Consider the following 27,889-nt stretch of genomic DNA (forward strand, 5'->3'; position numbering starts at 1 on the left):
TAAAATCAATGTATAATCGAAGCTTAAATATAATTCATCAATATACTAATCGTTCTTGCGCTGAAATATGTAGGCGATCATTAAATGTACTGCGACCGAGTGCAAATGGAGTTATATTTGTAAGGAGCGGAAGCTCGTGTTGGACAACACAGTCGGGCTCACCTTTCAAAAACGAATAATGGTGCCTAGTAAGTGGACGAAACATTATGTCCCAGATTGGTAACGCTGAAGAACGAACGATTTAAAATTATTTAAATGATAGAATCACATATTACAAAAATCTACAAAATATGCGAAAATTCTAATACTGAACTCCTAGTGAAAACTCGTATCTATGGAATCACCTGTGATGTAAATATAAACAAAGCAGTGATGCGTGATAAATTATTTATTTACTATGTCCCAGGGGTTACTCGATGTACTGGTAACTGGCGGTAAATGACTCGGACACTTTTTATAGGCAATTTTACATTGAGTTGTAGGTCGTGTCGTTGGTACAATCCATATTCCAGGATTCTTCTATGAAAGATGACACTAAGCAGGCCTTGATTAGCTGCCTATAAAAGAGAAAAATGTTTCGCGCTTGACCGAAAATCCCAGTAAGCCTTTGTATCACCCCAGTCGAGCTGTCAAGTGCACGTAATCGCCAGGATCCGGCATCCCAATTATCGGTATGTCATACACTACACAAAGGGATTTTTTCAACGTAACATTCCGTAACGAGGATCCAAAGCCCCCGGAACGCAAACGAAGCGATGGAGCCCTCATGACATACGAATTCTGCACCGACGGCCGGGCATGGGCTTTGGACAAGGAGAAACGATCCAAATACATTCTCGATGTTGTTCACAAGGCCCGTTTCAAAAAAGCAGTCTTGCATGTAAGTTCAATGGAATTTTATTTGGAGTTGTACAATATCCCTAAAGAAATTTTCCCGCTTTTCAGCCAGATGGCCAGTTCGAGTTATCCAAGAATTATCTACTAAACATGGAGGTAGATGATTTGGCAAACTACATCGTAAGTTTGCAGGCTGAAGTCAAACGAAAGAATGAAACTGTACAACAATTAGAGGAAACCCGACGGGTGCTTGGCGAACAGCTCGACTCGGCTCAACAACAATCGCAGGATCGGATCCTAATTCAACAGCAATCTGCGATTTTGCAACAAGAGCGCAACGAGTTCGAGCAACAAATTGACGACCTGGAGGAAGCAATAATTTGTCTGAAAGACCGTGCCGATCGTTACGATCTGCTTGCAAAAGAAAACGAACTACTTCGATGTCAGCTGCAGAAACATCGCGCAGAAGTGGCCAACAAAATGCAATTGGCCCACGCAGAAGCGGAAGCCAACTTTAATCGAATGCGTGCAAATGACTGTGAAAAATTAGAAGCAGAATTGATTATTTTCAAGGCGGAGTACGAAGAGCTTCGAAAGCAAAAACGTGAGTTGAAAGAGCAGCTCCAAAAATCTTCAATCTGTAAGGTAAGGTTGTCAGAACTAAAGCGACAACTTGCCACGGAGCAAGCTGAGCGAGAAAAGGTCGAGGAACGAATGGAACACTTGTTGGTAAGCGGGCAAACATCAATTAGGCACACCCAGTATTGAAGCATTTTTTTTTCGTTTTAGGCAATTTACGACAAGCAGTATCAAGAACTACAACGTAAGAGTGATTATATCGTTGAGTCTAATCAGCGAATGGAAAGAATTCACTACGATCAACGCTGGGAACAGGATCACGGAGTGCCAGTCATAGAGGAACCTCTAACGGCGAAGTCATCTCACCAAACTCTCTTTAAACCGTCGGCATCAGCTGAGTTGTTGGTCGAAAGCTGCGCGAATTGCCAGCGAATGGAAGCAGAAATCGCAAGGTTGAAAAACTTGCAGGACGACGTCAGTAAACGTGACGAATTACGAAATTGGCAAGAACAAGTTCGACAATTGGAAGACGCCCTCACAAGATGCAAAGCTCAGCAAGGTACGTTGCTAGAAAGTATTGATGTACTAGAAAATAAGGTTGAAGATGCTAATAAAACAATTGCAAATTTTCTGGAAAAAAAACTTGAAGTATAACAAAAGCATGATTATGAGACAAAAGCATTGGCTGACTACTGAATACACAACATTGACGAATTTGAAAACGACCTCCGTGGTCAGCCAATGTCAAATGCGTCAGAGAAAATCGACTTCACTTTGAAACAATTCCAACTTTTTCAGAAGTGGTCAAATTTTCTCACTAGTGTCTTTAAGCTTATTTTGATGACTGGTCAACTCATTTTAAAATAGGTACCACGGAAACACAAACGTTGGAACTGCAAAAACAACTTCAAGAAGCAAGAGAAGAATTGTCGCAAAAGGACGTAGAACTCGACTCGTATTCAGGTCTAATGGAGCGGATGTCCAGCTACCAATCTAGGATTGAGGACCTGGAAGAAGAGCAACAATTCAAGGCAAACCAGCTTGCAGCTTCGATGACCGAGTTGCAGCAAACCAAAGAACAACTAAATCAACTTTTATCCGCCCCTAAAGATGTATCCGAGAAAATAGAATTGAATGCAGTGAAACAGCTAAACAATGACTTGCAAAAGAAAATCGAACAACTAGAGTCTGAGTTAGCCGCCGCAAAAGCTTATTCTAAAGAATTGATAGAAAATTCTGCTGATAAGGAGGAATTGTTGAAAACCATTGCAGCGCTCAAATCAGAGATACAAGCAGTTCAAGGTATAGTGAAGGCACAGGAAGAGGAAATTATAAGATTAGAAGGGGAATATGGAATACCTGGTTTAGTTCAACAGTTTTCAGACCATCGATTTTCACCCGACGTTCGAATAAAATCTTCGGCACTAGGAGACCGACCGATGTCTGCTGAAGCATTAGAACGAGGAGCTCGACCTAGATCGGCTGGAGCAACCGGAATAACCGGTATTGATACTACCGTAGCTCTAAACCGAGAAGCTCGACTAATATCAGCTAGCGCAGTCGGTGCAGCTGGTACACCCGGTACCATTGTTGCTCCATTAGGAGCTCGTGCAAAATCTTCAGGAGCAATCGAAGATACCCACTCATTTGCACGCGAAGCACGACTACAATCCGATGGATCAATACACGGCGAAGATTATGCACGGGCAACTTCTCTTCCACCAGAAGCGCTACCAAAATCAGCTGAAGCAATTGACAGAGCTCAGTGGGATGAGGCCAAAGCTGTGTCACCGGAAGCCAAGTTAACTTTTACTGGAGCACATCATGAAATTGATTCAGCACGCGTCATTTCTCGTTCACCAGGAGCTCGATCAAAATCAGCGAGAACAATTGGTGAAAATGATGCTGAAGAAGGTACGACACATTCGCCGGAAGCCCAGTCTAAACTTACGAGTCCAAACGGTAAAGATGGTTCTGCTAGGATAACAGCAGGAAGAATATCTGCTGCAGCATTCGGGGAAGCTGGAACAGTTGGAGCAAGAGCTCGAACAAAATCTGCCGGATCAATCAGTGAAACAGGATCAGCTCGTGAACGAGATCGAATCAAATCTACCGGACCAGTCGTTGAAGTTGGATCGACTCAGCCAGGAGCTGAAGCTAGTTCGGCAGGGACAGTAGCTCGAAGGAAGCCGGCTGGAGCGATCGGCAAAGTTGGCGCGACAAAAGTAGGAACCGGACTCCGAACAAAATCCGCTGGCGCAGTTGATGAAGAAGTTACTTCACCAGATGATCAATTGGAATCTGATATGGAAGGGAATACTGCGATTTCACCAGAAACTCAATTAAAATTCTCCGACGAACTAGATCGTAGTGTGAACTTCCAAGATAATGTAAAAGAGCTCGGAGCCAACAAAACGGAAATAGAGGGAAGGCCAATGGATAGCTCTAAAGTCAAAAAATCTTCCATAACTGCGGAAGAAGTTATATCGCAACTCAATGAAAATTTCATCACAATAGGTGAAACTGTGGCTACTGGCAGTTCCGATCCTAGCAGAACAAAAATAATTGCATTGAAGATAGTCCAGCATGGCATTAGTGTAAGTATTAAATGTTGACGCTCTGGTATAAAAAGCATTGCTTACCCGAAAATGTTTGCTTTCAGATCTTAATATTGCCTGAACTAGATCACCTGCATCGTGAAATTTATCGTGCTACACTCGACCGTTACCTTACACTGGGAAAAACTGTGCAATTCTTGGATAATGCTTTCTGCGATAACTGTAATATCCTCAATACAATGCAAACGATGGGGAACAATGAAATGCGGGCAATGATTTCTTCTTCTACTCAAGTTCCGATTGCAAATCCGTTACTGTTGGACGACCAAATACCGACTCGTCTGCCACCTGAACACTCGCATCGTCCGCAAGTCGATGGTACTGCACCTAAGCCGAAACAAAGGGCTAAAACGGCTAACTTTGCTGATACTAAAGATTCTAACGAAACCCAGCAAGTATTTGCACTGTTTACAAAGGGCTCATCATTGCATCCGAATAAAAAAACCAATAACCGCCTACTGATCGATAAATGCAGGTAAGTAAACCTAACTGTTCGAAGCGTTCGAATCCATATTCACAAAGAAGTCTTTTCAATTACAGGACACGTCCTTGGAGATCACCAAAGACCCCACCGAAGTAAATACACCAAGTTCATCAAAAACATTTTAAAATTTATTAGTGTTCTATTTTTTGTTATATTTCATTTAAACTGATCGAAATTATATTCCTAATTTGATGTTCTTTTTTTAGAAATTTTGGATGCCTATTTTTCAAAATTTGCTACTCTATTTGAAGTTACACAGCGAAGCCCTTCATCTTTCCTATTTCGGTGAATTCTAACTACTTTCCTGCCAGATGGTTGTCAAATGACTTGAACACATTCTTTTCAAGCGCTCGGTCGAGATACATCTGTTTAGTTCCAATTCCGTGCAGTGTGCAGCGACAAAGAATAGTGGCAATCCGCGTTCAAGGTTATCTGGCGCATTCTCTGCCTCGTCGAGGCTTCAATATTTTTCCTTCTTTCGTGTTTCTGTGGGTTTACCTTTATCCGGCCAGTGGCCAGCGATGCAGCGTTCTTGTATACCTAGGCAAAACGTGTAGCGGAATATATAAGAAGTTATCTTATGATGCATAGAAAAGTAAAAAAAACTATGTTTTCATAGGACTTTTATGATTTTCTTACCATTTTGTAAGGTATTGCATATGCTAGTCATTTGAATTCCATAAGAGCATCTTATGACTCTCATAAATATAAAAGAAATATATAATATTATCTTATGAAAAATCAAAGATGCTTTATGAAAAATGAACTCGTAGCAAACCGTTTTGACAAAATAAATGCGGTATCATAAAATAATCTTATGATTTACATAGATGCTACTTGTGGCTAAAATATTCGATATTATTATGAATCTCGCTATATATTTTGCCTGAGTGTAGTAAGCCGTCAGGATACGGTTATACACAGAAGTTAAGTAGCGCTATTATCCAATGTTTCCCCTTGGTTCTCTTACTAACGTGCACTGGGCAATAGGTGCGTGCAAAAATGACTTCCAATGACAGTGGTTCATCTCAAGGTAATATGGATGTCGGAACAAAATCGGCTCCCCGGCTCAAGGTTTATCCATGCTCGGCCACCGGGCCTTACGTGATCTTCTTCCGGACCAAAGATAAGTGTTTGAAGATTTCTCGAAGAGAGAAAGATAAGTACTTGAAGATTTCTGAATTGAGAAGGACCTGCTGACATATGAGATTGACTGTTTTAAAGACCCCATGCTTCAGTCAGTGAAGATACTGGAGAGCAAACGTTTGCATACAGCATCAGTCGCAGTTGACGGAAAGAGGACATATGTCAACTCAGAGTCCTATTGGGTAACCTTCGCCGGGTCTGCTCTACCTAACTACCTTCTCTTTGACAAGGTTCATCTGCCTGTTCGCCTTTTTGTGCCTCCCATTGTAGCAATAAGATTCGTTGTGAGAAATGCGGTGGGAATCATGTGGATGATTCCTGTGGAAGGGATGTCGAAAAGTGTCTCTACTGTGGGGTAAACCCACATGGTCTCCCGACATGTCCCGCTTACAAACAGCGCGAGGAGAAACTTAAGCGGACCCTTCAAGAACATTCTAAGCGATCTTTTGCAAAAATGCTAAGGATAACTACGCCCCTAACCTAGTAAGATCTATATTGACTTATCTGTTGACGAAGGCAACTGTGATGAACCCCAGGAGGAAACAGCTTCTGCTGTGCCTAGAATCAATAGAAAAAGGAGGAAAATTTCCTCCCCAAGCTTCGTTATGAAGGCCAGAAGGTGTCTCTTCAAGGTCCCCCGAAAATAACTACTTGAGAAAGTGCTGATGCAAAACCGAAGCAAGTCGTTCCCGGTCTCAGAAACCTGAGCTTAGAAAAGGAATTCCCAGTACTTCCAGGGACATCAAAAACCCCAAGTGTTCCCATATCTCAGCCAGAGAAAGAAAACAGTGCTGGCTTAATAAATTTCTCTGACGTTGTGGACCGTATTTTTACAGCATTAAATATTTCGGTAATTGTTTACTTTAGCTACTTTTCCCCCTGTAAGTGGAAAACATGTTTTTCTTTCGTGAATATGCTAGTTTAGTGTTGTAGATTCATAAAAATGAGGCGGAAAGCGAAAATTTTAAATAATTCATTAATTAGCTTTAAAGTAAATTGTACCTAATAATTTTGTTCATAGGGTTATTGTGCTCCCGAAAGTAAGGTTTTTGGCGAAGCTAGTTTAATGCGGCTATGCCGCACAACCGGCGTCCTCGTACTCGTCATCGGAAACTTAAGTTTAAGTCCGACTGAGCGGTAGCGAAGTCGGATAGCATGAGAAAAAAATCGATGTGGCGTAGCCACATTAGGCATTAACAATGTTTTATTTAGTAACAATAGGATTGTATTCAAGGGCAAAAATTAAATTACTGTCACTGTGGAATTGCAGAAGAATTGTCCCAAAAATCGATTCTTTTATTTAAAATGTGATGCTTTTGCAATATGCTTACTGCAGAAATAGATCTTAACTTCCACGATTTTAATATTATTCGCTTGGATCGAGAAGACTTACGGAGGAGTACTTTTGGGGATCAAATAGTGATCATTCAACCGCATCGACCTCCCCTCGACACCAGCCATTGAAGCTGACGCTTGTCAAGCTAGAATTAAAGGCAAAGACTTTTGCATTGCTTCCACCTATATCTCCCCTAGAGCCTCAGTTAGCCACCGACGGCTTGGCGATATTGCGGAATTCCTCCCCACACCGAGACTAGTTTTAGGTGATTTTAACTCCCACGGTACGGCATGGAGTTGCCGATAATCGATCTACATCAATTCATGAGCTTTGTGACAACTTCAATATGACAATATGTGAACACGGGTGAAATGACGCGGATTCCTGCCCCACCAGCGCGTCCGAGCACCTTAGACTGGTCCCTCTGCTCGACATCGCTGCGGTTAATATTGCATGTGGAAGGTAGTCTCTGATCCCCACGGCAACGACCATCTGCCAATCGTAATTAATATTGATAACGGTTTAGGGCCACCGAATACAATCAATGTTTCGTATGACCTCACATGAAATATTGATTGGAAGATCTACGCGCCTGCGATATCCGGAAAAATCGAGACCACACAAGAGCTTCCTCCGGAGGAAGAGTACGGAACAGTAGTGGGCGTCCTCCCAAGCCATGGTGGAACAAAGAGTGCTCAGACGTATACGCGGAGAAGGTCGCCGCGTTTAAGACCTTCCGGGACGACGGGCTACCCGCTAGCTATCGACAGTACGCGATGTTAGAAACGCAAATGAAGAGTTTGATGAAAGCCAAGAAACGTGGCTGCTGGGGCCGGTTCGTTGACGGGCTAACGAGAGAAACATTGATGAGCACTCTTTAGGGCACGGCCCGATGGTAACGAAAACGAAACAGTACTAACGAGAGCGTGGAATATTCAAACCGGTCTTCCGCAGGGCTCATGTCTTAGCCCCCTTCTTGTATAGAGTACTTGACAATCTGTAACTGTATTAGTGTGTTCGGCGATTTGTTTTCCTCAACCTGTCATAGGTGGAGAAAAACAAATCGAAAATAACTTTTGAGTCGGATTATTTTCATGATGGAACCTGACCAACCGGCATTGTACGTCTTCGGAATGACTTTTACAGCGACAAAGAGCATTTCAGCACCATTATAAATATTTTATGCGAGCTATTTCAAATGATTAAATTGGCTGACAGTTTTACATATGACAGCTGGAGGAAAACAAACCACTAAAGTGGTTTGTGTCAAATGGTTTGCTTAGAACTCTATACTTTTACGTGAATGACATTGACGGATGTGTTGCCAGCACTCTACAGCAGCTTGCAGATGACCGTGTAGTCTCTATCACAGGTCCCAAAGCTGTATATTTGCAAGGACCATTGCAAGATACCTTGGGCAATTTGTCTGCTAGGGCCCTCTAGCTGGGTATTGAGTTCTCCACGGAGAAAACTGAGCTAGTCGTATTTTCAAGGAAGCGTGAACCAGCGCAACTGCAGCTTCAATTAATGAATTCAAATATTTCGGGGTCTGGTTCGACTATTAAGGTACATGCGGATGTCACATGAGGTATCTGAAACAGAAATGCAACAAAGGATCAACTTTCTCCGTACAATAACCGGAACATGGTGGGGTGCTCACCCAGGAGACGTTTCTGTCTCCACTCAGCTGCGAACATACATTTCATCAAACTAGAGCGAATGCAATATTGTTGTTTGAGCATTGCTTTGGACTGCATACACTCGACCCATACGATGAGTATGGAAGTGCTGGCGGGCATCCCTCCGCTGACAAATCGATTTTTGGGTCCTCTCATATCGATTGCTCATCCGATGCGATATCTTGAACCCGGTAGTAACGGCAAATTTTGAGAGGCTTGTCGAGCTCAATTCTTAAACCCGATTTATGTCCTTGTACTTCGATTACATGGCACAAAATATCAGTCCCGCTTCATATTATCCCAACTGTGTCAACCTCAATATCCCAACTGTGTCAACCTCATGCTTCAGATTCAATTACATTCTTCGACACATCCATAAAGGACGAGATTCGTGGAATCCCGGATCACATACGTCCGCAAGTGGTCCCAAATATCTTTAATAGTAAATTTCGAGAAGTGGGCTACCACAAGATGTTTTAGACCGTTGGGTCAAGCCTCAACTGTTCTACTGACTTCGGTATATTCAATCAAAACCTCACCACTTCTTTCAAACTCAATAATTCTGCTTCAGTTTACGTCGCAAAACACGCTGCTATTCATTATACCCTTGGGATTATTGATACTCTATTGATTATTGACAGAGAATTTTCAGCATAAGAGTCGCTTAAAAAATAACCGTAAAACTCGGCAAAGATGAACCTCCAGCATAAACACCGGTTAAAAATAAATAAATCGTTCACACTAGCATCCGTATATCGTGATGTTCAAGATTAAAAGTCGGCAAAAAAACTATTTTGTACAAAGCGGATATATTATTTCCCGGTTTTTATACTGAAGGTTTTTTATCCGACTCTTACAAAGGAAAATCGTAGTCCGATTTTGACGCTTGAAGGTTATACCCGGTTGTCATATTCTGATAGATTTGAAGCGGATTTAACGAAGCATGTTCTATCCTCAAGACTTTTATTTTCGGTCGCTCATACGAAAAACGTTTGTTTTTTACTTGCTCACAAAGTAGACAGCTCCCTTAAGAACATTTGTTCTAATAAATGTCAACTGACAAAAAAGCTGTTATTTTTATGCTATCATCATATAACAATTTAATAAGGCGAATGATTACAAAGAAATTACTATTGCTATTTTTATTGCTCTTCTATGAATACAAGACCTGTTCGCCCATCTTCCGGGTAAAAACGCGGCTCCCAAATACGACCCGAGTCCCAGGGTAATTGCCCTGGCTGCCCCCCCCCTTTCATCGGGCTTGTATGCCCGCCAGCCATTTAGTCCTCGACACGGAGATACATCTTGACTTAGGGACTCCTGTTTTCAGTCGCCCTTTTACGAACTGGGAACGTTACGATTCTATTGTTCACTAAAAATCCTTCTTGGCTGGAGTTCGAGCATACAACGAGTGGCTTTTAAAACCAGTGCGTTATCCCCGGAATTACCAGATCAAGGCTGGAATGGCTTATGTGAAAAAAAATCGAATGAAATCTCTCTTAGAAAAACTAATGCCACATTCCAAAGTCTTTATAAACAGTACTACGAGTTCACGCGTCGCGGTAAAATATTCAACTACAATCTTCAGCATTAAATTAATCGTTGATATGCCCTCTGTGCCCAAATAAATATATTCAGAAAAAATAGGACATTCTCAAACATCAATTATTGAACCTTCGAAGAGGCGCTTGTGATATTGTGTAGCAAATTAAATCAACAGTTGAATAATTTATAATGTTGCAAAATTTATTATGGTTTCCAGTAATATCTTAAATTATTTTTTTACTATCGACTACATGACTAAATTAGTAATTAGCATACTATATACATATAAAATGTGTTCTTAGCTTTTGTTTGTTTAGCCTTTGAATATACAGAAATAAAATCATGCAAAGAAGTCAGAAAACAAACTAAAGTTACTGTAAACTAACTAGAACAAACGGCTTTCTACGGAAGATGTGAATTTTGAAATAATGGCCGTTGTTTTAGTTTGTATAAATATAAAATAAAAGCAGCACCATAAAAGTAAACATTGCTGACGAGCTAACACCACAAAAAATACAAATGAATATCAACTGCAGATACTTGCAGGGAACGCAAAACCCTTCTCAGGATTGAACACACATACTAACAATGCCAATCCAGATCTTTTCATTTCCATATATCACATTTTTTGTATTTCCAAAATATATGCGGCGATCAATTTGAAAAAAGATCAAATAAACTTTACGGTCCATATTTCAATCTTAACCTGAAAATATTTATCCCATCTCAGCCAACTAGCATATTTAGTGAAATTTGTCGCTATAGTTTTGGTATTTATCACTTAAAGATATTGACGTTTTGAGAGATGGTTGAGTCAATGGAACAAAATTATAAAACTTGGATCAGTCCAAAGGGTTCCATTTTTTCTTGATCTACATAGACTATTCTGTGAGTCGTTGAACTTAGTTAAATAACACAAATATTTAACCGCTACCAGTTATCGGAAATTTAACAACATGAGCTTCTCGCCGTTTCCGCTACAACTAGATTAAAATCTAAATTATTTGGCCTCTGAAAGCCCTTCTTAATGCCATCCCAACCATCCTCGACCTTATACTCACCGGTCTGGATTCGGTTGTAGACCTCCTGGGTGACAAGATTGAATGCCTCCCGCACATTGACACCGGTGCGGGCCGAAGTTTCCACGAAAATGAGCCCGTTCTGTTCAGCGAAGGAACGGGCCTCCTCTACGCTAACTTCGCGTCGCTGGACACCATTATTTACTAAATCTAGCTTGCAGCCTACCAGAGCAAAAACCGGCCTATGCGGTTCGATGTGCCGTTTAGCTTCCATCATCCACAGCGGAATGTGTTCGAAACTGGCATGATTGGTTATGTCATACACCAACAGTACTCCGACCGAATTGCGATAGTAGGACTTGGTAATTGAACGGAACCGCTCCTGACCGGCGGTATCCCACAGCTGCAGCTTGATACGGGTACCGTCCTTAACTTCGATCAAGTGAGCGAAAAAGTCCACCCCCACAGTGGGATCGGATAGCTGCAACGAAAAGAGAAGAGTAAAACGATTATTGTGTGGCAAAAATGTAATATCGAGATCAGCAGTTTACACTAAATTAAGAACAGTTTTTGGAATATACTTCACAATTCGTGAAGTGCAGCACGCTAATTTTGGACAGGTACACTCCTCCATGATAAGGTTTTTCTACGTTACTCTGATCCGCCTTAGTCAGTCCCATCCAACTTTGTGGAATGCAATGTACAATAAAAGCTACTGACAGATGTTAAAATTATGAAAATTTGGGTAACGGAAAGGAACTTTTTGATACCCTATCAGAGACCAAGAAGCTTATAATCATCGAATGGCAAGACTGTATATATAAGCACATATATTGCTAAATCTGCCATTATTTTTAAAGTTTGTTCAACTTTTGACAATGGATAGGCTATCTAATTATATCGCAAAAGATATGGTAATTATTCAATTCCATACCCACCTCTTAAATACTTCCTTCTGCCGCTTCCCACTGATAACTCCTCATTGGATGAATATTCACGCTATACGCTTAATTGGCTTATGTTTATACATAATCCGTTATCACATGGGACAGTTAAGCGCATAGCGGCAGTATTATACATCATAGCCACAAAATCATTCTACCATATAGACACGATTGCACCTTCTCAATTTTTGATTCAATGCTGGTAACAAAAACACATTAAAGCTCACAAGCGCAACCGGCTGAAAGAGAAAGTCCTACCAATAATATACGGTATTGGAGTTTGAGCAGTTCTTCAAAAACCGGTATTGGGGTTGCTTGTAAATGTTTTAGACTATTTATTGAAAAACTCTCTTCCTCATATCATGTAAAAACCCGTCTTCGATTGTTAAGCAATGGAGGTAATTTTAATTTATTAAATTATACGGAAACATTTTTGTTTGCACTTTCCAAGGTCACGGAAGCAACTTTTGGAATTAAGTAAGCCATCGTAGCTTTGAAAAAATAACCTTTGTATACATCCGAACTTAGCTCCACTGAGCTGAAACCGGACAACGGCATTAATCGTAGCACTCGAACCTTGACATTGCATTGAAATGCAAACGTCTGAAGAAAATATATACTCAGTACGCTTAATGTTTTTATATCATGCGGAAAATGTTCATATTTTTTTAATTCAATATACGTATTCGGTTTTGCATTGAAAGCCGTATCATTTTATTTACCATAAAAGTCCAAATCATGGATCAAAAAGCATGTATTTTGTAGTAATCACAGAGCGAATTTGTTTATGAACAACTTCACGATAACCTGCCGACATATGTCTTAACTCAGGTCGAGGAAGTTAATTATGTCCGTGGATACGGTAGACACTAAGTGGATACAACCTGTAACACAACTCATGCCAATGAGAGAATGCTTGAATGATAGGGCTTGCATTGATCGGATCATTTCCTTGACCTGATGTACAGTGTAAACTAACAGATTTTCGTATGCAATAAAACTACAAATTACAAATTATTGCAAAAACATGCACTATTTACCTCCGCAAATTTGCCATCCGTGAAGTACTTGAGAAGTGAGGACTTTCCCACTGTGCTGTCCCCAATTAGAATGTGCCTGAATTGATATTCGAACATTGGTTCTACCATTACTGAAGCTGTTTCCGCCTTATCTGCGCAGTATTTTGGTAATGAGTAAGTGCTTCTAATGTCCTCTGTTTACAATTTTCGCTAATGCTTTGTCTCTTCGAACACACTCGAACCGATGCTGGTAGCAGGCACAATCTTATCAGCAGCTTTTTTTGCCTGGCAGTGTCTTGCACCCCGATCACTACAGAATTTTTTGTAGCCGTTCTGTTGGTATGTTTGTAATGTTCTATATGTGGTTTCTTCTAGTTACATAAACACTATTTTTTACTGCCCACACTTTGAAGTTGGTCGAAAACAAGAATGTTTAACTTCGCAGCAAAAATATTAATCACTTGTCACGGAACAAACACTCGCGACTCAACGACAACGACGATCGAGACTTTTTGATTTGACGATAGTTTGATGGTATTAGTGAAAATTGAGTTGTCAATTTACTATAAAGAATGAATTATGGGACGTAAATGAACACAAGGTGCCCGCATTACCACGGCAATAAACGGCGGTTGGCTCCACAGTTTAAGCAACGTTTAAGTAAAAAAAGCCTACACAGAAAACTTGCATTACCTAGCAGTAGGTAATTTTAAATCGGTGCATCCCACTTCCTCCAACGAAAGAGAGGGAGTCGAAATTTACCCAAAAATAATGGGATATTCCCCAAAGCCGACTAAACTTCATCCCATTAATTTTGAGTAAAAAAATAATTCCCTCTCCCTCGTTTTCCGGCAGTGAAATAAGGACAGCAAATAAAAATTACCTACTGGTAGGTAATGGATTTTAAGTGTGTACCTATCGAGCACAATTGGAATCCATCTCTGATACCTCTGCAGCAAAGTTGGATTCTAATTTTGCTCGATAGGTAGACTTTTTTCGGCTTCACTTTATGCACACTCTTTGCGTACCTTTATGCTAAGGCCTTTGATTGAAACCACTTACAAACGATTTAGGATGTTATTCTGTTGTAGATTTTGGAAGTCAAAACGTTGATTTACATTGTTTTCACAACAATTTTGCTTTTTTACAGCGGATTTACTGTTAAATTGAATTTCCAGCAAAATTGTGATTCATGAACATTTCTTTTTATTTGCATATTTTCATTACATAGTTGAATCAGTCTGTAGATGCTTACATAGTACCTTTGCTCAACGTTTAAATCGTTTCCTACAAGCTCATCGCATACGGGAACACGCAGCCTTTTTAATCTATGCTCAAGAACGACACATGCACTATTGGCCGGAGCAAGATCATAATCTTGTCAGCTGAAAAATTCGTACAGTAAAAAGTTAGGAAGATAGCTTTGAAAATTCGTTTCAGAAAATTAAATCATATTTTAACAGTGTTTGCAACTGCGCTTTCAAATGTATTGAAAAACTTTGAAACAAGTAATATTGAGGAAGAAAATATGTTTCCTACCTCTGAAAAATATCTAGATGGTTAATTTCATGTTACATCACTAAGAATTCGTTCCTCCGGTTTCAGTTTATACTAAAATGAAATTCAGAGATTGAAATCTCGATATAAAACACGATAGTGGATGGAAATCACTGGATTAAAGATTGCAGCTGTTGATAGTCGAAGTTATCCACTGATAAATCCAATTTCTAGGCGAACATTTTCCGTATCTAAAACAACCAACCTAACCTCAACAATGCAAAAATAATTCCGGATTTCAACAGTTCGTAATAAAATATTGAGCTCGACTGAACGTTCATATGTCAAATGAAAGAACGAGTTTTTTTCTTATCATGCGTAATTAAACTTTTTGTGAAACTATGTAATGTTTATCTTAAACAATTTAAATAGAACAACCATCCTAAATCATCAATGCAAGAAAACATTTTCGTCATCATTTGACTGGTACCAATAATGAAATCTAGTTGGCGCGTCGAGCGAATAAGTTTCACGTTTGAGAGCCAATCGAACATTGCCTATCCTTATAACATTGGACGTGTTGCCATACAATGCCGGGGCATACGTCGCCAAAAATGCTGTTTTTTTCTCCGCAGTTCTCTTACTATGAGTTTTTCTAATAATAACGTTTTCGTTGATAAAATTGAAAAAAAAAAATATTTTAAATTATTATAATTATTATTAATCAAATGTGGCTTTCGCCGTGCTCGCTGGAGGGGAAAACTTGTTATTCCTACGGGGCGTAACAAGCATTTGGTTTTTGTTTAGGGCGATTCTGTTTACGGACCTTGTAAACAATGATGCTGCCAATTTCGCCCGTATACACCACCTTAGAAATGCAGAGGCGTAACCCGCCTGGCGGTTTGTTTACAGTTGAAAGTCGGATCAGCCGTTTTGTTTTTCATTGATTTTCATGAAGTGTGAAATATTTATAAATGAGTTTTTATATTTTTTAAGTGTTTTACTCCTCTTTAAGATATTCATCAAATTTGCGTTTGTGTACATTTGTTATTTAGGCCCATTTGTCGGTTCACGATCGATATGTTGCTGAATCGGGTTATATGTCGGGCAATCATAAAACTTCCCAGCTAGTGTCGCTCTGCGCAGTTTACCAGCCCCCTGTCAAGAATGGCGTCTCTGTACAGCCAGCATCACTGCCATGAAAATCAAAACAATAATTTTGGATCGAATCATTAAAAGCTGTACTTGGTTACTAAGTGCCGATTTTCTGAATGATAAGCGGCCCTTAAGCAGCCCTTACACTTTCAATATTTTTGACAATACGAGTATTGACGATATTGTTACAATATTTCAATCCCATTTGAAATCCACATCGTCAATACAACTTTTTCCATTACATGTACAATATTTTTGTCAATATTCTCTAGTGTTGTCAAAAATTTCAACATTTTTGTCAATACCAGTATTGACGATATTGTTACAATATTTCAGTCCCGTTTGAAATCCACATCGTCAATACAACTTTTTTTCATTACACGTACAATACTTTAGTCAATAGTCTCTAGTATTGACAAAAATATTGAACGTGTAAGGACCGCTTGGTATCTAATCATCCCGCAAAACGTCGTGTGGAATGCTTCAATATTGTGCATAGCGCCGAACAAAATTTGTTTGGGGCTTTATAGCTATAACGCCCCATATATGTAGATCGCTGTCAAACTCCATATGATGGTATAGGGTTTTCAGGGAGCTGCATTTTACCAACCATCTCCGTTAATACTTCCGCATCGTTGTGTTTTAATGTCCCATTAGTTTATGGAAGTCTCGCGTGTTTTTTGTAAACGGCCAATAAGCAAGCTGTCAAAATTCACTTTGAGAGAAAATTCCGGACAAACCGTAGCTCGCCGAGAATGGATGTTAATATTTTATGAAAGAGAAAAGTTGTCTCTTTCGTCTGCTGTTGTGATTTATAATCGGCGATTAATGGTTTGTCCAGAATTTCCTCTCAAAGTGAATTTTGACAGTATGCTTATTGGCTCTTTTCAAAAAACACACGAGAAGTGTACAATCGATCGATAGTGCAAGTAACGTATTTCAGAAATCGTGACATCAGCTGCTTCTTATCTCCTGTCGACAATGCAGGCCACAAACTATCCGGATCACTTCACGGTGCCGAAAGGAATTGAACTTTTAGACCGCAATCAACTGGCATCGATCGTACATGTCGCCTGTAAATAAAAATGTTAAATATGATTTCTAATATATTTAACACGTTAAATTATATCTACTTACTGAAGTTTTAAAACCGGAAAATGTTCCACGACGCAGACATACGGAACGCCAAGGTGAAAAAATGTGCATAAAAATAACAACCAATTAAATGCACGAGAAAATGAAGAGCGTCATTTTTGTGTGCAATCTAAAAGTACTGAAAACCAAAACATTGATGTTACTATAAAAATATTGTTAACAATAGTAACCGTGGTAAATTCAATGTATCTACAAACAATTCCGGTGTTCCGTTCTGTTCGGGTATCCACTGAATCCAAATTCTAGGTAAACATTTTCCGTATCCAAAACAACCAACTTGTTCTCAAAAATTCACAAATAATTCTGGGTCTCGATAAATGGCAATAAAATATCGAGTTGACTGAATGCTTTAGTATCAAACGAGAAAAACTACTGTTTTATTATCACCTCTAATCGAAATTCTTGTAAAGCTCTGTATTGTTTATCATAAAAAAAATCAAAATAGAACTACCAGAAAAAAATCAGTAAAAATATAAAAAATGGTTTTAAATAACAATTTTCCCGTTTGATGTTGAAGAATCAAAGCAAAACGAAAACGTGTTGTGAGACACCTGTCTGTCAGACCTGCAATTACAAAAAGGATGATGGCCTAATTTTTATAGAGAAAGTGAATTTCTAAACGATATTCTTACAGGTAAATACAAATTATTTTGATATGGAATATTAAAGTGATAATAAGAAATTAATTTTACTTTATTGCGCAATTTGGTAAAGTTATAGTTCATGAAGTTTTGAAGTATTGCAAAACCTATTCTGAATTATAAAAGGTTATGTTATTTTCGTCATATTGCGACCATGAACGTCCTGCATTACGTCGGAGAATCCATCCGTCCAATAAAGGAGGGATATGCGGTTTTCGCAGCTTTTCTTACTTGCTATAATATCCGCCGAAGTAAAATGAGCTGAACATATTACAAAAACTCTAATAAGAGAACTGCGGAGAGAAAAACAGCATTTTTGGCAACGTATGTCCCGGCATTGTATGGCAACACGTCCAATGTTATAAGGATAGGCAATGTTCGATTGAATCCCTTTTTTGACAGCTAAACGCGAATCCAATCGATTCACAATGGAGTCTCCGCAGTTCTCTTTCTAGAGTTTTTCCAGAAGATATAATTTCGGCGCTTGCCGGAGAATTGCAAGAGCTGCTTTCATTTATGAAACACTGGATAGGGAATTTTGAAAAAGGTGGTAAAATTTCCGGATGCACCAAAATAGGCACGCGTGAACAACACATTTTTTCTTTTCTGAAAGATAACCAATGTCTGCGGTTATTAAAACAAAAAAATATTTAAGAGCCGTCAGATTTTTGCAGTTATATCTTTGATAGATTTCTATAACTTACCTAACGTTTTTCTTGCCGTTTTGGATTCCGTGTTGGAGATATTAGAGAAGGTTTCGTAAATACCAAAAAAATGCACCGTAGTTTGACGGATGTCAAATTTTCCATCATCATTTTTACATACTTGCCATCTGTGAGTCAATCACGCTTTGATTCGCCAATAGTGGTAAACAAGATTCAGGTTTGTTTCAATCAATACCTAGGGGCAGATCACTTGTGATGCATTTTTAAAAATCAGCGAAATTAAATGCATTTATTTCCATCAAAATAGAAATTCATAATGTATTTTGCGTTGCGTGCAATGTTTTTGCGTTGCGTGCAATGTTGCTTGCGTTGCGTGTAAGACGTCAAAACCCTACCGAAAAACTAGCCCTACATTTAACAAAATGTCGAACAAAGTGGATCAACGTAGGACGTTTGTTAAACAAACTGTTCTGCGAGCGAGTGCAAAGCTGATGCAAAAATGAAAATTAAATGCATTTTTTCTAATTTGATGCAAATTTGTTATACATTCTTAGAGTGATCTGCCCCTAGATCAATACCGTTGCTTGAAATTACCAACAAATTCATTTGTTGACTTTTCAATACTTTCAACAAATATTTCGTTTAAAACCAAAGTCATTCTAAAAAAGGTCCTGCATGCGTCAAAAATATTAGTGGTAGTGAACACAGACAGCGGTAAACTTCTAAACCAAATCATTTTGCATCAACTTGAGAATTTTTTACCGTGCAAATTTCACTATACTAACGCCCTTCTGAAATATCGCAGAAATTAGTACGTGCAGAAGTGACAACGTGAAACGTTGAAAAAAAAAGCGTTGTGTCAAAAGTCATTTAGAATCCAACTCCAATCGTTTTCCTTTTCTACTCGCTGAAGAACTTCCTTTCTTTTGTCATCGAGTCTTTCGGAAGGTAGGTTGTGTTTTACAAGTTATCGAGGAAAATTGTGGTTGCCCATTTTTAACTTTTGAAATTCTTTTAATTGTTTCGATTATTGCTCAAAAAGTCAATTAACTAATAATTATTCAATTATGAGGTGTTTAATACTATAATAATTTACGATCATGAAACCGCGTGTTGAACCACAGCCATTTTCAATTTGCTGCGGCAACGTTTTGATGTGATTTTTTTTTGTTGTTCCTTTTCTCATTTTAGGATAGGTAAGTTCAAACTATTATAATTGGAGGAAATTTGGATGCATTGTACAATTGGGCTGAACGGAAAGCATTTTCTCGCTGTTTACATGATGAAGTCAAGCATGGCCATGCACCCCTCTGAAGTGCTCTGGAATGACTCGGAAAACTCATGCTTCTGAAACAAAACACGAGAAAATTGATTTAATTATTGTTGAAAAGTGCCTCTGTATATTAAATTAATGTTTTAGGCCTCGTAATAACTTCCAGTTCCGTTACAGATCAGAATGATTACGTCTCCGTGACTGCTAGTACCCCGGGCTCGCCTGAAAACGACCCGGGAGGCAGTGAGATAGACCGATGATGTGACTTCTGATCAAAAACCTGTTTGATTTCGTTACTAGGGTCTATCCTCACTCATTGCTCAAGATGGGAGCGTATCGTTATGTACAGGAATTGTACCGCAAGAAGCAAAGTGATGTTATGCGATATCTGCTGCGTGTTCGCGTCTGGCAGTACCGTCAACTGACCAAGTTCCACCGTGCTCCCAGACCATCCCGACCGGATAAAGCTCGCCGTCTCGGATACAAAGCAAAGCAAGGTTTTTCGATCTTCCGTGTGCGTGTGCGTCGTGGAGGCCGCAAGCGCCCGGTTGCCAAGGGTTGCACCTATGGTAAACCCAAAAGTCATGGTGTTAACCAGCTGAAGCCATACCGTTGTCTGCAATCGGTTGCCGAGGTAAGTTTTGGATGAATCGAATCTTGAAGTTGAAATTTCAAAATGATGACGTTTATTCAAATTATTCACACTGAGTTCTGCAATGAAGGTTTTATCTTCCTTGGATGTCTGACAGTCCTACCGATGGATGATGAGCTGCAGATATTTTCTAATTAAGATACTTATAATTGTCATTTTTTATAGGAACGTGTTGGCCGTCGTGTTGGTGGACTACGAGTACTCAATTCGTACTGGGTTGCCCAGGATGCTGCCTACAAGTACTACGAGGTTATCATGGTCGATATCGCCCACAACGCTATCCGGCGCGATGCCAAGGTTAACTGGATCTGCCAGGCCGTTCACAAGCACCGTGAGCTGCGTGGTCTCACGTCGGCTGGCAAGAGCAGCCGTGGTTTGGGCAAGGGCTACCGCTATGCACAGACCATCGGAGGTTCGCGTCGGGCTTGCTGGCGCCGGCGCAATCGTCTGCACATGCGCCGTTATCGTTGATTGGTTAAGTAAGAGGATCAGTATATTCTGTCCTGTTTACGAGCATTGCATTACTACATTATGCAAATGGATACCGTTTGCATAGTTGAAAATGAATATAAAAATTGGAGAAAAAATGTTGATGTTTTTTCTATTATCCGAAGTTTTTCGAGTATGTAGGCACTGGATCTCCAACCATTGCGGGATTAGTTTTCGATTTATGTGCACCGGTGTACTAGAATGCACTTACGAGCAGAATTGCAGAAAACGGCACATTCCATTGACACTTCATGAAAGTGCATTGCCCATAATCGCAAGTCAGTCTTATGTTCTATGGGATTATATTCTAAATGCGATTGACACGACAATAGACAGTGTACTAAAATCGAAAACGGCAAATGTATGTAATCCTAGAGAAGTCCAAAAACCGAAACTCGAAAATTAGTCGGAAAACTAACTTGCTTTAAGGTTGGACAGAGAATGCGCAAAATTCGCAAGCGAAAATAGCAGTTTTTTTCCACACCGTATGTCAGATCTTTATAAAAATCAATCAGCGTACGTAGAATGTTGTTACAGTACTGCTGATTGATTTTTATGAGGATCTGACATACGGTGTGGAAAAAAACTGCTTTTTTCGTTTGCGAATTTTACCCTTTCTCTGTCCAACCTTAACTTCCATGGATAAATTCAAGTTTGCAGATGTTTTATATACCCTAATAAAAATAATTATACATAAACTTTAACCCATATAGTCCAATGATTCCACATATTGTATGGATGATACTCTGAACAGGTCGTTAGATCATAAGATGTTTTTAGGGTACCTACCACAAGATTAAAAATCGGTTAATTACGATATGAAATTTTTTCCCAAAGTGATGTCTTGAGTGATTTTCTTTTTTACCCATAAAATGTCCCGATGGTATGCAATGCGCATCGCATTTTTGATCACTGTTGATATCACAGCGGAACACGAGAATTTCATACGTACAGTGCATTTTGTGGGTAAAAAAAGCATGACACGAGGAAATTACATTTTCATGTTAACAGATTTTCAATCTTGTGGTATTTAAGGTTGCACAGAGAATGCGTAAAATTCGCAAACGAAAAAAGCAGTTTTTTCCACACCGTATGTCAGATCTTCATAAAAATCAATCAGCAGTACAGTAACAACATTCTACATACGCTGATTGATTTTTATGAAGATCTGACATACGGTGTGGAAAAAAACTGCTTTTTTCGTTTGCGAATTTTACGCATTCTCTGTGCAACCTTAAACCTATCTGCACGCTTGGGGTTATTTATGGGAGCTGTATTTTTCCGTTCTATTAGAGGACAGTAAAGGAATCTGTATTCCGACTAATTCTGAGGCTTGGTGTTTGGAGTGTTAAAGCTGAGATGTGTTTAACTTGTTGCACCTTTCAGGATTAAATGCATTTGAATTCAATTTTTTACGTTCGATAATGGCGTGACAGCAATGCCCCGTTAAGGATATCGGAGGTTCAATGAACACGCGTTTAACTAACGCAGAATGCTACGAAAATTGAAACAAGAATTGTTGAATCAATCTGTCTTAATGCAGAATTACAAACTGTACGATATTTGCCATCCATTCCCAGTCAAAAACGGCAAGTAGCTGGCTAACGGGGGACTATTTGCCAACTCGGACGCGCTAATTGCCCTTCAATTTGCCAGAAAATTGCTGGCAACTAGGGGGCTATTTCAAATGCAACATTTGGGTGATTTGCCGCCGTCATTTTTTAGCCGCCCAACCCGCCCTTAAATCGGCCACGGAACGCGCCATTTAATCGCCCTTAATTGCCTAATATGAAAATTAAAACTAATGCTTATTTTCGGATTCATTATCTACTCACATATACTTACCAGTATACTAGGTAATCACCACCAAATTATAGGAAGAATCAATGGTGAAATTGGTATTGCACTTCAAAACTTATCACAATCTGACGTTCACTAAGACTTTAGGTCAGAGATCTTGTTCTACTATACTTACACATGATTCCACAATTTCCCACATTCGTTGGCTAAATGAAGTGCACTAGACAAACAAAGTACAAGTGAAAACACACCAATTGTTCAAAAAACAATATTAAGCTTAAATTAAATATGAACCGCCATGTTTGAAAAACGCGAAAAACAACCAAGTCCATTTCAGCCGCCAGAAAATTTGTTTAAGTATTGAAATTGCCTTTAAATCGCATTCGCAAATTGCATTTGTTCCAATTAGCAATTAGCACAGGCGAGTTGAGTCAAACGTCAAATTTTTTAAATCGCCTGACCATGTTCGTCCGCATTTTTTTGACAGGATGGCCACCATTCTCAGTCACGTCATCTAGCGGCTATGGAAGAAAATTTTCTTCTAAGCGCTAGGTGGCGTGAGTGAGGAGGCCCATAAAAGAAGGTAGAAAACTGAAAAAAAACTTTCTGTAATGAATCGAAAGCCCCTTGGTAATGTTTGAATGCAATAGACCTGCGCTGTATACGAAATAGATCAACGTAAAGTCAATCGAACAAACACCTAGCTAGACCCCAGAAAAAAAATATAAACTGGCAAGTTTAACGGAAAATATTAAAATGTATCGCTGACAATTTTGTTAATTTAATAAACTCGACATGGACCGACTATCGAAAAAAGCATGAAAAATGTATTTTACCATAAGTTCCCGAAGCTTAATTTCACAACCAACAGGACGAAGAAAACTCACGGATTTCTTTTTATCGTTCGGTCACTTTAAAAACATTTCCTTCTGTTCGATTTTGTACCAGTAACTAGTCTCTTGCTCTTTATTTCCGACCATTGTTCGCCTTACACTACTCAGTTGTTGTAGTACGTTGTTGGTGACATTTTAAGCAGCTTAGTACATCACGGGCAAGAGAATGTACGCATTTATCCGCTCGCGAAGAGATCCCATGAATAATCCTCCCAAATTAATACATGTGATCCTTGTATGGAAAGTGTTTTCCCGTGTTTCGCTAGCAAATACACCACAAATGAATGAATCTACCGACGTTGATTCGTTTAACGGTGGAAACCAACATTCTCTCAACAGATGGCACTAGTATCCCGTGATGACTTTGATGTTATAAGTTGCCCGATCCTCTTCTCTTGTCTCGCACTGATAGAATTCGGCTCAAAATATCTAGGCTTACAGTATGTTCGCTTATTTTTTGTTTTTCGCCTAACTTGTTTCTTAGCTTTGAATTGTGTTCTGATGTTATTCGTATTGGTTATTTAAGTTCTGAGGTGTTTAAAATTTGTTAGGAATACCCATGAAACAACTATGGAATGGAACGTGCGCCCGCTCTAGTCATAGATAGAACTAAAAGATGGTTTTAGGGGGGAACGTAGGGCACAACGTTAGTGTGATGGCAGCATTATTTCTTTAAACATCAGATGTTTGCTCTTTTTCGCAACAATCGACCTGCTGTATTTCAACAATTAATAACTACTTCGTACTTGCTCATCATAATTTTTTCATGGCTAGTGTGTAACAATCCATTCCCTCAATGCGTGGCAGGCTTTCGTCTGTCAAATTTTCTTCCCTATCTCAGATAGCGCACAATAATTATTATTGCGTGTAGATTTCGATCTTGGATTTTGATGCTTCGGTTTAATTCGAAGAAAGTTCTTATTCTCAACACATTACGAATTATTGGTTTTGCTGTTTTTTTTGTTTCTCATGTTACGAATTATATTATGATGTTACTTTAATAGCATTGAAAACGTACTTTTGTGTAGACTTAGAAAGCGAAGAGTAGCAAGAAGGCCATCATCAAACAGAACAGACCCATGGCTTCAGACAGGGCGAATCCCAGAATGGCGTAGGAGAAAAGCTGCTGCTTGAGCGATGGGTTTCTCGCGTAGCCAATAATCAGAGATCCGAATACTGTTCCAATACCAGCACCTATGTTGGCCGCACATCGACGTATCAGATTAAGGAAGAGAATAAACATGAGATTAGAAATTTTTGCATACACTAAATCAGGGTAACCAAAAACATACATGCACGTAAAAATGTTTACAATTACTGAGGTTGATAGTTTTGTTATGGGAATATAAAATATCAAGCGCTTTCTTACCTCTAAATACGTGTTATGAACAAAACGAAATCATGCTGATGGATAAACTTAAGCGGATGAATGAAGGTGTTAGGTTGGGGTTTGTGGTTAGCAGGTCAATGTTAGGAGGTGCAAGCTTCTTCGGTATTAGGTTAATTTGCTCGGTGCATGACTAGAAAGCAAACAGCATCAGGAAAGCGATCATCAAACAGAACAGGCCCATTGCTTCGGCCAGAGCAAAGCCCAGAATGGCATACGAAAACATCTGCTGCTTCAAGGACGGGTTGCGGGCGTATCCGGTAATCAGTGCTCCGAACACAGTACCGATACCGATACCTTTTGTTAGATGGTGTATGGTGTTATGGGAACAGGTTGTGATCGGGAATTAGGTAAGTTTAAAAAAACACCAACAAAAAACAATACAAGCAAATGTGTATAACCAAACTCTTACCAGATCCAGCAACACCAACGGTGGCAGCACCAGCACCAATGAACTTCGCGGCAGAATCAATATCCCGGGTCACCGGTGAAGTCTGGAATGACCGGACCTGTGGCAGTAGAGCAACTGGGGTGCTGCTCTGTGCGGCCAATGTTTGGCTCTGGCTGATGACAGCACTGCTCAATGGTCGGAGGTAAGCTTTCGTTCCATTGAGAACCTGTGAAAACAGAATAACACAATGACAGATGCATCGAATAAAATTTTCAACATTTGGTTTAAAATTAACGTACATATCGATTCTGTTCGATGAGAACGCAAGGTTAGCGTACTTTGAAAACGATAAAGCGTCATGTGAGTATGATTTGAAGAAATCTTATCTCATCTTCAAGTAAAACGTGATTCTTGATTCTTAAATATTAACGATCATATTTGCATGGGTCTGTTATATTGAAAGCTTCATACATAAACATATTTTGAAAAATCGTTGAACACAGTAAAAACTAACTAAAAATTTTGAAACCTATAAGCGGCTCATATTAAAAAAAACTTGCGTAACAATCATCAATACATGTACAAATCAAGATTTGTTAAACTTGTAATCGATTTAAGCTCGATGCAATTGACTTAGTTCTGCTGTGCTTCAACATATTCTAATTTCTGGTAATAGACAGTTTCGTACAACATTTTCACAACGTAGATATCATTTACAATCGATAGAATTTCTAACCCATGTATATTACAAATAGTCCGAATTCAGCTGACTCGGTATCGCTTTAAACAAAAATCAGATTTTTGATCCGGTAAATAGCGGTTCCGGAATGATTGGAACGTTTGTCCTAGTGCTGTTGTACACAACTTCGATTTTCCGTTCCATAATTGAAAAAGATATAATAAACTATTGGTCATGTGTCCACAAACTTTTCAAGCTTACGCTAACAAAGACCGATTTGAAAGTTTGATACTACGCTAAAACAAAAATTAGTTGCAATTAGAAATTATGTAACTGTAAAACTACATTACAATCGGTAGTAATCTTGAATATTTTTCTTCATCCAACCAGAGCAAACTCTTATGTAAGCATCTTTTCTATCCACTACCAAAGTAAAAAAATCATATTCTGGAACTTACCAGGTTGCGGGCGACTGGAGCAATACGAGCGGCTGACGAGACGAACATTTTGAATTGATTTGCTGTACTGGTATTGGCAAACTGGTACCTCCAAAGGATCTGTATCGAGAATGAAGAGAAAAACTGTTAGTTGACGAAACCCGTGGAAGGAACCGGTCGGCGATAATTTCCAAACTATGCCAGTAAATTGCTTTTTTACTTCAACGATGGGTATAGTCAGGTGAATTGAAGGTGTCGACAAACTCTGAACCATCAGCAATCTTCATCCTCTAGACATTACGTAACTGTGCACTGTCTGTCATTGAATACGTAATCACATCGAAAATCTTATTACAGGTGATGCACCTGGGGAAGAAAAGTCCGTTTTTTCGCCCGAACAAAGCTCCAACTGATATTACAACTTGTCGTTACGTAAACATCAGTATTTTCGCAAACCCGGCCGGAATTGCTAAATCTCTTGCATAAGATGGCGGTCTGGAGCTCCTGTACCGGAAAAAACGCCCAGCTAAAATCAATTTACTCGCAAGTTTGCAATTATCCGCACAACCGTTCACATCCAGATCACGGAGAAACAAAAACACTATTGACTGCCAGAGGAAAAACTTCTCATCTCATGTAAAAGAAAAAAATTAGTCCACCAAGCAAATTGATTTTCCTCCGGTCTACTTTTTTTTCTAGCTAGCTCTCACCACTATAGTACTCACTCTACAATGCGGTCGGACAACTTATCGAAGAACAGTGAACGTCGGTGGAAAATTGCAGCACCGTTGAACCTCAAGTGACGAACCAGCTTGCAAGTGTTCGTATAGCAAGCGTGTACGGTTGTGCGCAGATAGCCGATGGCACACACACCAGCGTTTTAGCTGCCGGAAACAGTACTAAAGTTTCGGCACAGTTACGCTAGATGGAAGGCTGCTTGCTTTGTTTTCCTAATTTAGGGAGTTTCAGAAGGGCGTTAGAGCAAATTTGTAAACAAAATATACACGCTGCGGGAAAATAATTAAATTCGACGAATATTAAAGAGCCATTTACACCCCGGTCAAAAAAAATGCGGACGAACATGGTCAGGCGATTTAAACAGTTTGACGTTTGACTCAAATCGCCTGTGCTAATTGCCCCTAGGAACACAGACTAACAGATATAACACTCAAAAACAAAGCTTCGCCCGCTTTAACGGTCATTTTAAATATATTTGTAGTTGGGACTGTGGCCACATTTGAAATTATGGCGTGGAGCTAGTGTTCTGGGAAAATTGTCGGATCGATGTTTTTTGAGGGAATTCCCTCATAGTGTTATGTCTGTTAGTCTGTGCTAGGAACAAATGCAATTTGCGAATGCGATTTGAAGGCAATTTCAACACTTAGAGAAATTTTCTGGCAGCTGAAATGGACTTGGTTATTTTTTGAGTTTTTCAAACATGGCGGTTCATGTTTGGCTTAAGTTTAAAATTGTTTTTTAAACAATTGGCGTGTTCTCGCTTGTATTTTGTTTGTCTAGTGCACTTAATTTAGCCAACAAATGTTGGAAATTGTGGAATCGTGTGTAAGT

At 39.3% G+C, this 27,889-nt stretch overlaps 4 protein-coding genes across 6 annotated transcripts; 2 read left to right on the top strand and 2 right to left on the bottom strand.

Annotated features, from left to right (window-relative positions):
• Positions 1 to 504: 504 nt before the first annotated feature.
• LOC131678312 (uncharacterized) lies at positions 505 to 4,688 on the top strand. Its single transcript, XM_058958381.1, has 6 exons — positions 505 to 880; positions 946 to 1,566; positions 1,627 to 1,975; positions 2,284 to 4,013; positions 4,079 to 4,509; positions 4,575 to 4,688. Exons 1-6 carry the CDS (start codon positions 674 to 676, stop codon positions 4,612 to 4,614), a joined length of 3,378 nt encoding a protein of 1,125 aa, XP_058814364.1. The 5' UTR covers positions 505 to 673; the 3' UTR covers positions 4,615 to 4,688.
• Positions 4,689 to 10,404: 5,716 nt separating this feature from the next.
• LOC131678339 (ras-related protein Rab-39B) lies at positions 10,405 to 13,726 on the bottom strand. Its single transcript, XM_058958414.1, has 2 exons — positions 13,228 to 13,726; positions 10,405 to 11,724 (listed from the first exon to the last, which is right to left on the bottom strand). The coding sequence occupies exons 1-2, from the start codon at positions 13,333 to 13,335 to the stop codon at positions 11,173 to 11,175; spliced, it is 660 nt and encodes a 219-aa protein (XP_058814397.1). The 5' UTR covers positions 13,336 to 13,726; the 3' UTR covers positions 10,405 to 11,172.
• Positions 13,727 to 19,770: 6,044 nt separating this feature from the next.
• On the top strand, positions 19,771 to 20,842 carry LOC131678345 (large ribosomal subunit protein eL15). Its single transcript, XM_058958419.1, has 2 exons — positions 19,771 to 20,226; positions 20,410 to 20,842. Exons 1-2 carry the CDS (start codon positions 19,918 to 19,920, stop codon positions 20,713 to 20,715), a joined length of 615 nt encoding a protein of 204 aa, XP_058814402.1. The 5' UTR covers positions 19,771 to 19,917; the 3' UTR covers positions 20,716 to 20,842.
• Positions 20,843 to 23,455: 2,613 nt separating this feature from the next.
• LOC131678353 (ATP synthase lipid-binding protein, mitochondrial) lies at positions 23,456 to 27,201 on the bottom strand. 3 transcript variants are annotated; one of them, XM_058958431.1, is made up of 4 exons: positions 27,046 to 27,201; positions 26,342 to 26,440; positions 25,226 to 25,430; positions 23,456 to 24,620 (listed from the first exon to the last, which is right to left on the bottom strand). In XM_058958431.1, exons 2-4 carry the CDS (start codon positions 26,387 to 26,389, stop codon positions 24,457 to 24,459), a joined length of 417 nt encoding a protein of 138 aa, XP_058814414.1. In that variant the 5' UTR covers positions 26,390 to 26,440; positions 27,046 to 27,201; the 3' UTR covers positions 23,456 to 24,456. The 3 variants fall into 3 exon arrangements, with proteins under 3 accessions (XP_058814414.1, XP_058814421.1, XP_058814432.1); XM_058958438.1 differs by having other exon boundaries at positions 27,031 to 27,160; XM_058958449.1 differs by lacking the exon at positions 27,046 to 27,201 and adding an exon at positions 26,980 to 26,998.
• Positions 27,202 to 27,889: the final 688 nt, after the last annotated feature.

Source organism: Topomyia yanbarensis, chromosome 1, assembly GCF_030247195.1.
Source record: "Topomyia yanbarensis strain Yona2022 chromosome 1, ASM3024719v1, whole genome shotgun sequence".
Taxonomy (NCBI): Eukaryota; Metazoa; Arthropoda; class Insecta; order Diptera; family Culicidae; genus Topomyia; species Topomyia yanbarensis.